The 15,459-nt window shown below is 41.0% G+C and overlaps 1 protein-coding gene across 1 annotated transcript in view; it reads left to right on the top strand.

Annotated features, from left to right (window-relative positions):
• Nucleotides 1-5,407: 5,407 nt before the first annotated feature.
• Nucleotides 5,408-15,459, top strand: part of CC2D2A (coiled-coil and C2 domain containing 2A) — a 63,767-nt gene continuing 53,715 nt past the window's right edge. Inside the window, 3 exon segments of the mRNA XM_054825440.1 lie at nt 5,408-5,453; nt 5,456-5,671; nt 15,085-15,173. Coding sequence (XP_054681415.1) covers nt 5,408-5,453; nt 5,456-5,671; nt 15,085-15,173 — 351 coding nt within the window.

Raw genomic sequence — 15,459 nt, forward strand, 5'->3', positions numbered from 1 at the left:
TCACCCACGCTTTGTGAGATGGTCTGGTACGTGAACAAGGATTTCTAAACTGCATGTGACAAATTTCAGGAAATTTTATTTGTGATTTCTGTCATGTTGCAGTAAGGTACGATTGGTTTAAAATAATCAAGATGAGCAGAGTTTGTTCTTCCTTGTTTGTAACCTCCCTGAAACGGGGTGTCACTGTAGAGCTGCACATAGTACTTGAAATTCCGATTGTAAGAACACAGCAACGCATACTCTTACTCTGTAAACGTTGTATACGGCTCGTAAGATTTGCAGTTTCGCTGCCATTTTAATTTGTTTCTACAAGTTTTAGGTTGGATTCTAGGCGGGTAAAAAGAGCCTTACATTGCAATCCAAACCTTACATTAGCCTCAAAGCCTGTGAGAAGACACTCTATCGTTCGTTGTCCACTATCAATTTTAAAACTGTTTTACCACTGAACTTGGGGTCTGTGATCCCTTAGCCTGCCCGCTCCTGGGGCAGCCTGCACCATGTGTCACTACAAGCTGCCATCTCCCCTGCCTGTGCTAAAAGCCATCCTTACCATCACTGACAAAATAACAGTTTATGCCTAAGTGTGACTGTCACCTCTAACAAAGCAGAGCTGCCCACATCATTTTATTTGGAGCACTAAATCTGCTGTCCAGTGTAATCAAAGGCACTGGGTTTGCTTTTGTTTTTATAATGCTGACCGAGATAAATGAGTTGTTCTCCACCCCAGGAAATATATGCGGTTTGAGTTCTGTACGTCTCCTGTGAGTAGAGTCATTGTACTGACATGTGTTTTTAAGCAGCTTTCCATCTGTTAAGCGAAGGTCCCCCCACTGCTCCTTTACGGTATTATAGTAATGTTCCTTACATAATGCTGTTCATATTTGTCCATCATTTAAACTGTTTGTGCAACTGTTTCTGAGACTGGAAAAAATTGTCGGGGCACAGACTTATTAGCAAAACAAGATGTTGAACCTGAGCCCTTGCCAAAACTTTGGATGAAGGTTCATGTACTGGATCATTTCCACGCTCCCACACAGGGTGAGAATTAGCAGGTAACAGAGATTGTGTACCGTACAGGTCATCCTGAGAAACCTGTCTTCTGATTCCACTCCTTTCCCATTCTTGAAAGCCGTTGCCATGTCAGGTGTCTTCTAGCTGTGATAGATCCTCTTTTAGCAATTAAAAATGCACACTCATCTTTTTATCTGCTGTGACTGCTTACTTCTTCCCATGATCTACTTCTTACAACAGCATTCAGAAATGGGAAACAATTTAGCCATCTCTTTTCATGGGATTCCAGCTACTAAAACTTTGCAGTAACAGACCTTCAGATGTTATAGGGACTGTTTATATAGACACAGTTATAAATAGCTCTAATAACAACTCCATTTAGTATCAGCAATAATGTTCATTCTGGTTGTACTGAAGATACTATTACACATGTTAACATAAGAAATTACTTCGTTAACAATTCTGTGCAGCAGAAAAGGCCCCTCTCTAGCTTGGATAAGAATACTGTCATTTGCTTTGTACCTATAAAAATTAGGAATTGTATGTAAAACAATCCACATTTCTATGAACTATCTGATGGCACTCACGTTTCTGCGATTCCTCGTATCTACATAAGCTGGCTGTGAGCATTTAACAAGCAGATAGCCCATCCCTCCACTGCTTCTCTGACCAGGGCTTAAGCATTGTCTTTCTGTTTAAGGAGGCTCTAGAACAACCCTAATGAAGCCTTCGTACCCTTTTTTTCCCCCCCCTTTTTTTTTTCTGCTACGGATGTATTAAAGTACATTGATAACTTTATAAAGTTATGATTTGTCTTTTTACTTTGGTTTCACAATCCGCCTTCCCCAGACTCAGAGAATTCACTGATGCATTTTTCAATCCTGGTGTGGCAAAAAGCCTGTCTTTGCAAATTACAGCCACTGAGAGATTATTCCTTTTTTTTACCCTGCTATGTTTCCCATTATTTTTCCCCAAAATGACATGCTAAGAAGTTTGCTGAGGTTCATGCTGATTTGTAAAGGTCATCTGTAAAGAATAATGCATCATTGTCCCCTTGATACAGCTTCAGTTAATAATTCAACTACTTTAATGTATTGGAAAACAGAGACAGCACTTGGAAAACAACTGGCTACTAACCATCCACTTCAGGGATTTATCCCTACATGACGGATGCCAGGGACGTTTTTCAGAGTGAAATTAATCTAAAAAAATTTTTACTTGCTGGAATGTTGGCATATAGTCTGAATTAGAGGTTTAACATCTCCCTTTATTCAACAGGGTGAGACAGTGAGACATCTGCAAGTGACTGATATTCAGGAATCGCTGCTCTGAATCATACACATCCCAAGAAGAGTCTGTGCCTCTCCTCTAGTTCCAGAAGAAACTCCCAGCAATTAAGTCAGATAATCTAGCAAAGTTAGGTACTTAAAGTTAGGAGGAGTGACTATCTTTACTGTATTTCAGTCTGAAATAACCATCCTGCAAAAATATACCATGGATTAGTTTTTTTCCAAGTCACTGCAGTCACTGAAATGCGTCGCTGTCTGCAGGAGCTGCAACCACTTCATCCTCCCCATACTTTATTCATGACTTTCCCTTTTACTGTAAAAGAAATTGTTTACAAAAAAGAAGTCTTCCGGAACTGTTTTAGTGGCTTAAGGAGGAGAATCTGATTCTTCCTCTTTAAAAAGCAAAGCTGAGGCTCTGTTGCTAAGGGGAGCGTTGTGCTTGGCTCCTGTCTGTACTCCCAAAGCTGCTGTGTAAGAAAACCCAGGTAGGAAACAAACATTTTCCTTTAGATCTGTTTCAATATCACTGCGTTCTGAGTGCTTTCATGAATTAGACAGATTTAAGAATCCAAAATCCTCAAAAATATTTTCTAGGTATTTTTGGTGTAATTATTTTTTTAAAGAGGACTGAGGGAAACTTCACTGTGTTTCTGTTGTCAGCTTTAAGTGCTTTGGAAACAGTCTCTGAGCTAATGGAGAGCTTTATAGCTCTTGCATTCGGTTGTTTATTACATTTTAAAGTGCCTGCTATAGTACTTAACTTCAAGAAATGCTAGAAAATTGTTAAAGAAAGCGACCATAAGGCCCTTCTGCTATGTTGCCAGCATTCTCACATCTACGTGTGCCTTTAGGAAAGACTGCTTAAATTTGATACATAAAGCTTGATATGAAAAAGAGGTTTATGTGCCAAGTAATAAAAATGCTGCCGCTTCTTGCAGCGCTGTATTTTTTGTGCTGTGAAGAGGGTATTTGATGAACCTTGCCTGCAGAGAGGAAATGTTGCCATTTTGGGTACATCGCCCTTGGCCCTGGTGTGAGAGACCTCCTGAGGGAATTGGTGCTGAGGAGAATGCCCAGGTGGTTTGGGAGATAGTCACGTTTGTCTAAGAAAACCACTTGTTTAGGGCGAGTTGAGACTTATTTAGAAACCTGAAAATCCTTGGGGCTAGTAGTTGGTAAGGGCTAAGCCTCGGGCAGGAGATAACCACATTGTTCCTCCTCTGCTTCTTCTGCTTTTTTATTAGGCATCACCTAAGAGAGAGAGAGGCATATGAAGATCAGTCTTCATATCCTTGTCTGGGCTGGAAGCACTTTTTGAGGCAAGTATGCACAAGCCTCCACATACCCAGTACACAGAAGTGGTGGGGAAACAAAGGCTGGCTGGTGTCAGCCTCAGTTAGCCCTCTTGCTAGAGGAGATTTAGCCAGGTATGGAAAAAGACCCCACGTTTCATTCCCATGAGTTGTTTCATGGGGATTTTGAAATCCAGAATAAATTATGCTGTTGCGAGTGACTTCACCCATTAGCTCAGTACATCAGCACTTGGGTTTTGCAGTGGTGCAGCTATGTTGGCACAAGCTTTGTGCGGGGGAACAAGCACAGCTGAGGTCGCTTTCCTGTCGATTAAAGGCAAAGCAGGAGAGGAACCTGCAGTAATAGTAGCAATATATTGACTTACACAGATACAAATTTTAAAATTTCCTATATGCTTGTAATCAAATACAGCAAATTTCTAGTGTAAACAAAGCTGAAGTGATTTGGTGGGTTCCAAGTTTGGTAAAGTTGAAAACCCAGCCAAGCCCAACACTGAATGTAGGGGAAAAAGGAATTGAATGTGTCTCCGTGATCTGAATCTTGCAGCTGACTTTATGGACTGTAGGTGGGTTGTTCATTAAAAAAAAAAATGTAACAAGAGTCTCCATACAGTGTGTACAGGACCATGTTATTCACTACTATATGGAATAATTAAATACATGGATACATATATTTTTTAATCATTCCATTCTGAAAAAAAATATGGTGTTTTTTTAAAATACTAATGGTGTACGTTAAATGGTATGTCATTTGAGTGTTCAGGGTGCAAAGGTTATATGGAATGTATCTTATGATCATTATGCACATATTAAAGCATCTCTCTCAGGAGTAATTCTTGTGTTGCTTGTGACAGCCAGGTGTCAGCTGCCGGCCAGATGAACCGCAGTGAAGAATCCCAGATGATAATCATGGAGGTTAGTGACCGGTTAGTTGAGACAAAAATGATGTATGATCATTTTTCACTGAGAGTAATAGGAATCTTTTACATATGTAACTGTGAAAAGTGAAATAAGTAAGTCAAGAGAGTCTTGCAAGCTCGTTTACCCTAGATCAATCAGTACCATTCTACTTAATGCAGGTTTGCATGATTATTCATTTCTGTGCAAATACTTTGCAACCATAGATACCATTTGCTGTAAAACAGGCACCTTTAACGTCTATTTTATATTCTATTTCATATTGATCCAACACTTAGTTGATTAAATTATCCTCAGATTATTGGTTAAATGTAGTCTTGAGTAGGTTACAAAACCAGGAAGTTATCCTGTTTTCTCATCCGTAGAAATGCTTTTGAAGTGATCATGTTTAAACTGTGCCTGGTGCTACGTCAGTAAAACATCAGAAAGAAAAAAAAAAACAAAACCAAACCAAAACCCCCAGACAAATCTCTTTGTGGTTAAAGGAGATAAAGGCAAGATGTTTTAGAGCCGTCAGCAGGCTCTAAACTTGCTAACGTTGCGCGTGGTAACTTCAGTGTCAGGACTGTAGCCTGCCAATGGCATCAGCAGAACACATATACAGGGAAAATTGCTTAAATTGGGTATTTTGATAGACCAGAGATTACTTCCACGGGTCTGGGGACAAGGCCAGCCTCTACCCACAGCACAGCTCGCTCTCTGTGAAAGCAGGAGTTCCTGGATGAGGACCCCGCCCAGGTGGAAAGGCTGAGGAGGACCTTGACCACTCGCAGGCACAGGAGAAAGAAAACGGTGAGGTCCCGCCGCTCCGCTCCCGTCTCCCACGCCATGCCCAGGGGTGGATGTCCCCTCCCTGCGCGACCGAGGCTGTCGCGCATGCGCACACGGCCCCGGAATCGGCGGCGCGCATGCGCGCTCGCTCTCTCCCCCTCAGGGTCGGGGTCCCACCGGCCGCGGCTGCAGGCGCTGGGCCCGCTTCTTGCCCTGTCTCGGCTACCCTCACTCATGCGCCGTCCCTCTCCCTTTCTGCCCCGCTGCAGCTGCCGGAGGCTGTCGGTCCCCCCGAGCCGCGGGCGGAGGAAAGGAGCCGCGCCAGCATGGCAACAGCCCGACCCGGCGCTGCCCCTCAGCCTCTGCGCGGTGAGTGACTTTCCAACGGCCGGGGCGGGGCCGGGGGCGGGGCGAACTTCCGCTATCTTCCACGTGGCCCTGAGCCAGCGGTGAGGCCTCTGCAGCCGCGTCGGCTGCTCCAGAGTCAAAGGGGCAGCGTTGTCCTAGCTGTAGTGGTGTTGCTTGGGTTAAATGTTTCCACTTTGAGGTTGCCTTCAGCTCATAGATAGAAAAATCGCCGCGGCATCCACGTGTAAGGGGAGGAGCGTGGTGCGCGCTAATTACTCTTGCCCTTGGAGAGCTTCCTCAAGCTTGCTTTTCATTCGCGGTATTAGAGCAGGGGCGGAGGGATGTCTGCTTGTGTTTGGCATGTGCCAGATCAGCTCGGGGTTATTATCCGTATAGCCAGCGTTGCACTCGAAAGACGTGCTCCTATCGTGTTTAAGTATGAGTAGATTATGACATTTTCTTACATAAAATACACAATGTTTTTCAAAGGTGTTAGTATAGACATGCAGTATTTACATATTTGAAAGTGAACCTGATGTTTTGTGCTGAAGTGTTATTCATGCTTATGATGGTGTATGGATTTATTGATGGGCTATTTTAACTGCCATGTGTGAAATATTTACTCGCAGAGTAGGAGACTGCAAGAGAGTGATGTAGTGGGAAGCTGTTAGAAGTGAATGTCCGATTGCAGGCTTGGAAAGAATGGAGGTTGTTGGTACTTGAAAACCAATCTTCAATTTCTTCGGCAGAATCTTCACAATATTCCTGTTAAATTCTTTGGACAACGCTAATGTTGTGAATCTTACTGCATGGTTTTATGGGTTTACCTAAGTAGGATGCATAAAGGAGTTAATTAAGAACAGAGTATTAAAAAGTCAATAAAATGAAAATCCAGTGAAGTATAAACATACTTAGTTTTTCATCAATATCTAGGTTTACCAAATAAAATGTATGTATTGTCCTTGAACTCATTTTAGCAAAATATGGTATTTGTTGCAGAAAGCTACAATTTAGGGATGTTTCCAGCTCTTTCAAGGTCTGTATACTTTTGAATGTTTTCTTGAGACTGACTGTGCCAACTTGTGCTAGGAAGTGATATGCTGTTGACAGATGGAGTGCAAACAATTTTCAGAATTGATTGCCTGGGGAAATCAAGAGACACCCTCTAGTGATGGTTTTCTTCTACAGAAGCTCATTTTCCAAGAATAAACACAACAGCACAGCAGTACTCTGAAAAGAAAACTAGCCATTCGTTCCCTTATGTGATAAATGTTTTGTTTTCTTAAGTATTTTGCTTTGCTACTTGTTGCTGCTTCTGAAATCCCTGTAATTCTGCTAATTTTGTGTGATCTAGTGAAAAGTACTGCAAGTGGTATTCTGAATAGACTGTATCATTGGTTTACTTAATTGCAATATAATTTATCCATCTGATTTATCTTTTTTTAAATTACAACTTAAATTTTGAGAAAGGCTGCACCTTGAGCTGAAGTCTTCATGCATCTATCCGGACGTTATTTCAATTTCCCCCCCCTGTCCCCTGGAATTCAGTCTGACAGATTTATAAATAATTCAAATTTCCATCTTCTATATGTTAAGCTTTTGAATATGCTGACACTGATATTTGCTATTGTGTTGCCCAGTCATAAGGTAAAAGATTTCTTTTCAGTTCCTCACTGCCTTTACTAGGCCAGTGATCTGTGTATGAATTTCTGCTTATCATTGTCTTCCTAAGTGATAACTAACCATTTAAAAAAAAAAAAAAAGTGTAACATCACCCCCCCCCACCACCATTTTCCAGGTGCCATTGAAAAATTCTATATAGGCCATTTCCTTTACTATCTTGTTTTGCTTTGCTTTAGTTCCTGTGATAATGCATTGCCTTTATTCCTAGGCCTTTTTAGTTTGTTGTGGTTGTCACCATATTTGTTCATTTCTTTATGTTAAATTTGTGGTGTTAAAAGTATACACACACCTTTTCATGAACAGGGAGCTGTATTGTAACACAAGTGAGAAGTAGATAAAGTTTGTGCAATTACAGTTTGTGATGTCCCTCAAACACTTGGTTTATTTTATGCTAGCATGGTGTGATCATTTTTTCATTCTGGTCCCACTATGGCAAACTTAGCTTGAAACACATCCATCAACTTATTTCTTCACTTAATATTCATCATAGTCTCTTTTTGTCCTGTTAGTCTTTCAAGCATTCAGTCAGTCTCTACTATTTTTTAATGCAGCCCATTTGCAGAAATTCATTATTTTACTATAATTGTGTGTGTGCATAGATGCCTATATACCTTTCTTAAATGAAAAGACTTTGCTATATGTCAGTCCACTAGTCAGATTAATAAATAAGAGTTGCAAAACAAGAGTTGCTTTAAATAAAAAGCCCATGCCCAATAGTTATTCCCTTGGTAAGCCAGGACAACTACAGCATTACAAAATCTTTTTCTTCATTGTTGAGTTTTTTGAATTTGTTAGTTATTTGGTTGCAGTTTCTGGAGTGTCTTACTGTGTATTTATGCAATGACTGTATCCATGAAAGATACAAAAGTGTTTCTAGGACCTAAGCTGGAAGTTACCATTCCCTATTTTCTTTCAGGTAACTGATGCTTGGTCACAGCATAAATGTCTGTCTGTCTGCTTTCACTTGTTCCTGGTTTCTGCATCCTGTTCAGATACCAGCTTGGTGTAGAGGTACTTGCAGCAGTTCTGGGTCTGTGTCAGTGTAGAGGGCTTTGAAGTCACACAGAGACCTGGTGGGTTTGGCTCCTCCAAGTACATGTGAAATCGAGGGAGACACTTATCAGATGATGTTTTCAGGTTCTCAGTTTGGCTTAATTTCAATTTGACTATCCAGCGAGCTTATTAGATCTGCCCGAAGTAAAATATGGAGCCATTGTAGGATAACATTTCCAATGTAAAAGGTGGTGTGAAATTTTTTGATACAGGCCTGTAATGGTGATCCTGCGAAGTAATGCTTTCATGGATATCAGTCTTATTCTTTCACTTCAAAAAGATATTTTGAAATTGAGCACAAATTAGTTGGCTGTAGACCCAATTCACATAAGCAGAACAAAAGTATATATACAGAGAAATAAAGTAGCAAAACTTTTTTTATGTGGTCCTTTTTTCGAGGAACCACAGGATCCCACAATAATTGATGCATTGAATTAATTTTACTGCAACTATTAAAGCCTTAAAATTCCCCTGTTGTTGCAAGGAACTGATTAATTCATAAACAATTCTGCATACAGAGCATCAGTTCTGCTGCTTTAAGAGGTGGTTAAAGTAGTGGCAGATTGTTTCTGCACTGATTTTGCATGTTTACACTGTTCACTTTAACCTGGCTTGTCTGGAAATGTTTACAAGCAATTGTCAAGTATTTCAGAAGATCTAAAGCAAATTCTAATCTATTGCTTTCTAGTTTTCATTTATCAGAATGGAATTGAAATGAAGCATTTGCTCCAGTGAAATAGAATATATTTTTACATGTTAACAGAATACAATGGTAGAAAAAAGTCACAGCAGTGAAATCAAAAAGTAACTTAGACCAACTTCTCCCCTTAGGTCATTTCAACTCTTTAAGTCTTGATACCTGGTTTTGATGGGGGCTTTTTGCGTGGTTGGGTTGTTTTGGGTTTGGTTTTGGGTTTTTTTGTTTTGGTTTTGTTGTTTTGGTTTGTTTTTTTTTTTAACTAAAAAGCTTGTACCGGTGAAGATTCTATAACTGTTTAAGAGACTCAATTCCAATGGTAGAATACCCCAAAAGTTAAAAACTTTTCTAGTGTGTAACCACCTTCCCTATTGCAATTAAAGTCTGTCGTTTCATCTTCAGCAGAGACAGAGAGCTTTTCTGTGTGCAACAATCTTTTCTGGGCTTGAACTTGTAAAAGATTTTGAAGTTTTTCCTCCATTCCAAAAACTCTTCAAAGTGCGTTTTTGAGCAAATGTCACTTCTGACAGTTCTTGCTGCATGTTTTATACACGGATAGACATGATTCCATCATTCAAACCATTAATAAATGTTTTAAAGCCATTAGATAGGCAGACCTTGAAAATACCTACTCCTTGTGGGGTTTGAATTTATTAACTGTTATTTGCTTATCTTTTAAAATGTGGTTTTCCAGTGACTTGCAAGCGCTCCCTCTCCCCTGCCTCCCCTGTCATTTAATCAAACTATTTCCTATTGAGTGACACTTTCAACAAGGCAGGCTTGTAGTTGAGATGTTTGCTTTTTCCATTATTCAAGATGGAAATGAGTATGAATATATGTTAAAGAACATTAAATTGGCTTGGTAGGTCTTGATCTTGGCTAATGTAGGCCTTCTGCTGCTTATTATTTTACTGTCTTTTAAATATTTACAAATAGTCTGAGTCTTTTTTGTAGGGTTGAAGTTAGACTGACCTGTGTATGCTTCTGCAGTTTGCTTTTTCTCAGTTCTTAAATAAGATACTTGTCTAGGTTTTTGGAACTTGCCTGTTCTCCATCACTTCTTAGTATCATTGATGGTTCTTTTGCTGCAGCCAGTTCAGTAGTGGATACCCTGCAATGATGGTTTTTAATTAGCTCAGTCTGATGACTATTTATCTAGATCTTGCTCTCTGTTTTGTCATTAATTCTTACCCTGTTCTCTCTCATACTGTGTTCCTTGTTAGAAAAGACAAAATGCAAATAGGCCTTCCTGTGTGTCATATTTGTCTCTACTGAGGCCATGCTTATTTCTGTCGCTAGTATTCTTCTTGGTAAGGAAGTGGTTATGGGATGCTTGCTTTTCTCTAATGTGTCTCATGCTAGTGATGTTCACTTTGTGGTTGTTCTTTCTTTTGAAAGTTTCCAAATACAATGAATGCTTCTTTTTACAAACACAGGCAGTAAATTGTGTGATCTGAAAAGATTAGGATTCTCCCAAATCTTTTGCTGTTTCTGAGTAGATACAGTATTAGTGGGGTTTGTCTTAATGTATTTTTCTTTTCTAAATGACAGTGGACTAAGATCATCCTAGAAATTAGATTGCACTTTGACATTGGTATAGCAGGTAGCCTTTAAATGTTTAAGTTGTATATTCAACATACAGTATTTTCTGCCACCAGTAAAGCTCTTGGAATAATATTGAATCAGACATAATGTGATATATGTTGTGTGACATTACCATTCCTAAGCCCTTACCCTTTGCTGTTTTATCTCCTTTTCATGAATTTAATGCCTTATATAAACCTGAAATCACCCTTTACTTAGACCTTGGCAAACAATGTTCTTTCATAAGGGCAAAGAACAAATCAGTATTTGGCTCAGAGAGCTGACAAGTAATATAATTCTATAAGTGGAGATAACTAGAAAAATTATTTACCAAGAATTTCATGTGTTCACAAATTAAAAATTAAAGAAAAAAAAAAAGCAAGCCATGCACCACAAAGCACGTGTGCAAAAAGAGCTACAGTTTTTTCCTGCTAATCATCTTCCACTTGTTCCAGTGAAAAGGCCAGTGTGTTTTGTGTGGAACAATGGCACTCCTTCTGGAAATAAAAGCTAGTTGCAAAAGTTCAGGAGGGGGAAAAAAAAAAGATCTGAGGATTCCACATATAAGAAGGTGTGTTGGGTTTGCGTGGCAAGGTTTTGGTAGCAGAGGGGCTACAGGGGTGGCTTCTGTGAGAAGCTGCTAGAAGCTCCCCCTGTGTCTGATAGAGCCAATGCCAGCCGGCTCCAAGACGGACCCGCCCCTGGCCAAGGCCAAGCCAGTCAGCGCCTCTGTGATAACATATTTAAGAAGGGAAAAATCAAGTTAGATAGAGCTTTTGCAGCCGGAGAGAGGAGTGAGAAGATGTAAGAAACTCTGCAGACACCAAGGTCAGTGCAGATGGAGGGGGAGGAGGTGCTCCAGGCGCCGGAGCAGAGATCCCCCTGCAGCCCGTGGTGAAGGCCATGGTGAAGCAGGCTGTCCCCCTGCAGCCCATGGAGGAAGGATGAGGGGGTGTAGAGATTCCACCTGCAGCCCGTGGAGGACCCCACGCCGGAGCAGGTGGAGGCACCTGAAGGAGGCTGTGGCCCCATGGGAAGCCCACGCTGGAGCAAGCTTCTGGCAGGACCTGTGGACCCATGGAGAGAGGAGTCCCCACCAGAGCAGGTTTGCTGGCAGGACTTGTGACCCCATGGGGGACCCACACTGGAGCAGTTTGCTCCTGAAGGTCTGCACCCCGTGGAAGAGACCCACGCTGGAGCAGTTCGTGAAGGACTGTAGCCTGTGGGAGAGACTCATGTTGGAGAAGTTTGTGAAGGACTGTCTCCTGTGAGAGGGACTCCATGTTGGAGCAGGGGAATGATGAGAGGAGTCCTCCCCCTGAGGACGAAGAAGCGGCAGAAACACTGTGTGATGAACTGACCGTAACCCCCATTCCCCATCCCCCTGTGCTGCTGAGGGTGGGGGCAGAGGTTGAAGCTGGGAGTGAAGTGGAGCCCAGGAAGATGGGAGGGGTGGGGGGGAGCTGTTTTAAGATTTGATTTTTATTTCTCATTCCTCTACTCTGTTTTGCTTAGTAATAAATTAGATTAATTTCCTCTCTAAGTTCAGTCTGTTTTGCTCGTGATGACAATTAGTGAGTGATCTCTCCCTGTCCTTATCTCGACCCATAAGCTTTCGTTATACCTTTTCTCCCCTGTTTAGTGAATGAGGGGAGTGAGAGAGCGGCTCTGGTGGGCACCTGGCCCCCAGCCAGGGTCAACCCATCACAGAAGGGATGTAAAGCATTTCTCTTTAAAAAGTTAATATTGCATATATCCGTCGAAGTTAAAGTTTCAGTAAGGCCCTGAGAATTTCCAGGTAAACTCCAGGGCTCCAGTGAGACTGAAGAGGTCTGTGCAGATGGGAAGACAACTATGTAGCTAGAATCAGTTTTATTAATGAAGAAATGAATTAGGTCTTTCAAAAAGAAAAATAATTAAGTGATGGCATTCTAGGTTATTAGGTATGTGAAACTATGTTTTCAGCTAAAAATATTCTGGAGACTTTTATAAAGAGGATAATCTTGACTCTTTTACAGTGGTAGTGCAATCCGTCTTGAAATACTGTGCACAAGACAACCATAATTGTGTTTAATGGATAAGCTGCTGGAAGTGTTACCGTTTGCTTACACATACAATCTCATTTATATTGTACATTTAAAATGTTTTTCATTTGTGTTTATATGAGAGGATGGGTTGTAGGTGTCTACTCCTTTGTATTTCTGACCCCAAGAGTGTAAACAACTGGATAAATATTCATTCTTTTTATTTAGATATCAGGGAATACAGCAGGGTAGAGGGTCACCCTGCTAATATTTACTGAATCTACCTGAAGAAATCATAATCTAAGATGATCTACTGTGTGGAAGATAAGGGGGAGGAATGCCATCAGTCCTTCAAAGGAAAAGAAGGTCCTGATAAGTTTGGTTATTAAAAACACGTTCTCATTCAGTTTTAATTGTGGAAGAAAAGCCTGGGCTTTTTGGGAGCAGCAATTCAAAGGCTGCAACAAACAGTAATTCTCCTTTTCCATAATCCCATGATTACGCAAGTTAGTGTCCAAACCTGGTATTTATCAGCTATCAAAAAATCTAAATATATGCCGCTGATTTAAAACTCCGATTTGTATGTTTCACAGGATCAGCAGAGAATACTTGATCCCAAAGGATGTAGAGTTTTGATGAGTTCTTGGGGTTGTGGAATTAGCTTGTGTATTTGTTTGAAATCAGCCCCAGGTGTACAGCTCTAGTGATGGTTTCCAGCTGGACTTAGCACTACTGATCACAACCCTTTGAGCCCAACTGTTCAGCCAATTTTCAGTCCGCCTACTTATGTAGTCCATATTTCATCAGTTTTGGTATAAGGGTGTTACAGGAAACAGTGATAAACAACATCCACTGTTTTCCCTCATCCACTAACCCAATTATCTCATCATAGAAAGTTATCACATTTGTCAGGTAGAAGTTTTTCCTCTTCATAAATCCATGCTGATGACTCCCAGTTTTTGTCTTCTACTTCATAGGATGGTTTGGAAGGGACCTTAAAGATCATCTAGTTCCAAAACACCTGTCATGGGCAGGGACACCCTCCACTAGACCAGGTTGCCCAAAGCCTCATTCAACCTGGCCTTGAACACTTCCAGGGACGGGGCATCCACAGCCTCTCTGGGCAACCTCTTCCAGTGCCTCACCACCCTCACAGTAAAGAGTTTTTTCCTAATATCTTATCTAAGCCTACCTTCCTTCACCTTATGGCCATTACCCCTTGTCCTATCACTCCATGCCCCTGTAAACAGTCCCTCTCTGGCTTTCTTGTAGGCCCCCTTCAGGTACTGGAAGGCTGCTATAAGGTCTCCCTGGAGCCTTCTCTTCTCCAGGCCGAAAAACCCCAACTCTCTCAGTCTCTCTTCATGGGAGAGGTGCTCCACCCCTCTGATCATCTTTGTGGCCCTCCTCTGGACTTGCTGCAGCAGTTCCATGTCTTTCTTGTACTGGGGATCCCAGAGCTGGATGCAGTACTCCAAGGGGTGTCTGATTAGAGTGGAGTAGAGGGAGAGAATCACCTCCCTCGTCCTGCTGGTCATGCTTCTTTTGATGCCGCCCAGGATATGCTTGGCCATCACATCCATTGCAAGATTCAAGTCCAGGTGGGCTCTGGCTTTCCTAAGCCCATTCCTGCATGGTCGGACAGCGTCGTAGTATTCCTCCCAGATCACCTGTCCCTGTTTACATCTCTTGTAAGTTTTCTTACAAATTGAGTTGAGTTAGTTCATCCATGTAGCCTCCTGCGGGTCTTGCTTAACTTCCTGAGTGTGAGGACAGACTCTTGAACTTGGAGGAAATGATCTATTGATTCTAGAGGGATGTCACAAGTAGAGCTGAGAGTAGGTTGTGCATGAAATGAGAAGTTTCTTGATGATGCTGCCAGTCATACATGGGGCAGGGTAAAATGCATTTTAGTGTCTCGATTATACTAGAGCTATAGCACAAACACACTGCTGGAGAAATTAGTGTTTGTCACTGCAAAAAGCAGGTAGCTCTAAGCTGAAAGAGGAAGCAAGTCTGTAAATTCTTTGCTGTTCCGATCACACCTGTATCAGGATTTAGAGCACACTACCATACAAAATTAGATGTACACAGCTCTGGCTAACAGCTTATAAAATGCCAGGTAATTCTTTACGTATTGTTAATAGAAAAAAAAAAAGTGTGTATATGCTTTACTTAGGGAAGTTCATAGTATAGAATGAAAGGTAGATCAATCACAGCTAAAGGCATTTAAGTGATTGTCTATAAGGTCTGAATTAAAAAAAGTTTCATTCCTTCACATTGTCTCATGCAAGTTGTTTCTGTTGGATCATGGGACTCTCTATGATATAGACAGTTTTATTTTACGTAATTTTAATTTTTTTTTCCATGTTACCATGTTTTCTCTGTTTCAGACTTGCCACCTGTTCCTTCTACATCGAAGACAGACTTTGCAGAATTTTCTGTTAGGGAGCGGATGAGAGAGAAACTAAAAGCAGCAAGGGTGAGAATCCTTCAGCAGTCCTGTTTGGTTGACTTTATTCTTATAAGTACCACCCACTTCGTTTTGCTTGCTTAGTGCTATGTGAATCTGAATTGGGATATCTACTTTTTTATTTCTAATGCCAAAATAATACTTGGTTCATCAGTACCTAGTGTATTTCTATTGCTGTATTTTTTCTAAAGTTTATATTTAATTTGTTTGTAATAATATACAAATTTTCATTGTTTTATAATTCAAATGATACAATCATTACATCATCCTTCTGTGGTTTTGCCAAAAAAATTTC

This window comes from Grus americana, chromosome 4, assembly GCF_028858705.1.
Source record: "Grus americana isolate bGruAme1 chromosome 4, bGruAme1.mat, whole genome shotgun sequence".
Classification (NCBI taxonomy): domain Eukaryota; kingdom Metazoa; phylum Chordata; class Aves; order Gruiformes; family Gruidae; genus Grus; species Grus americana.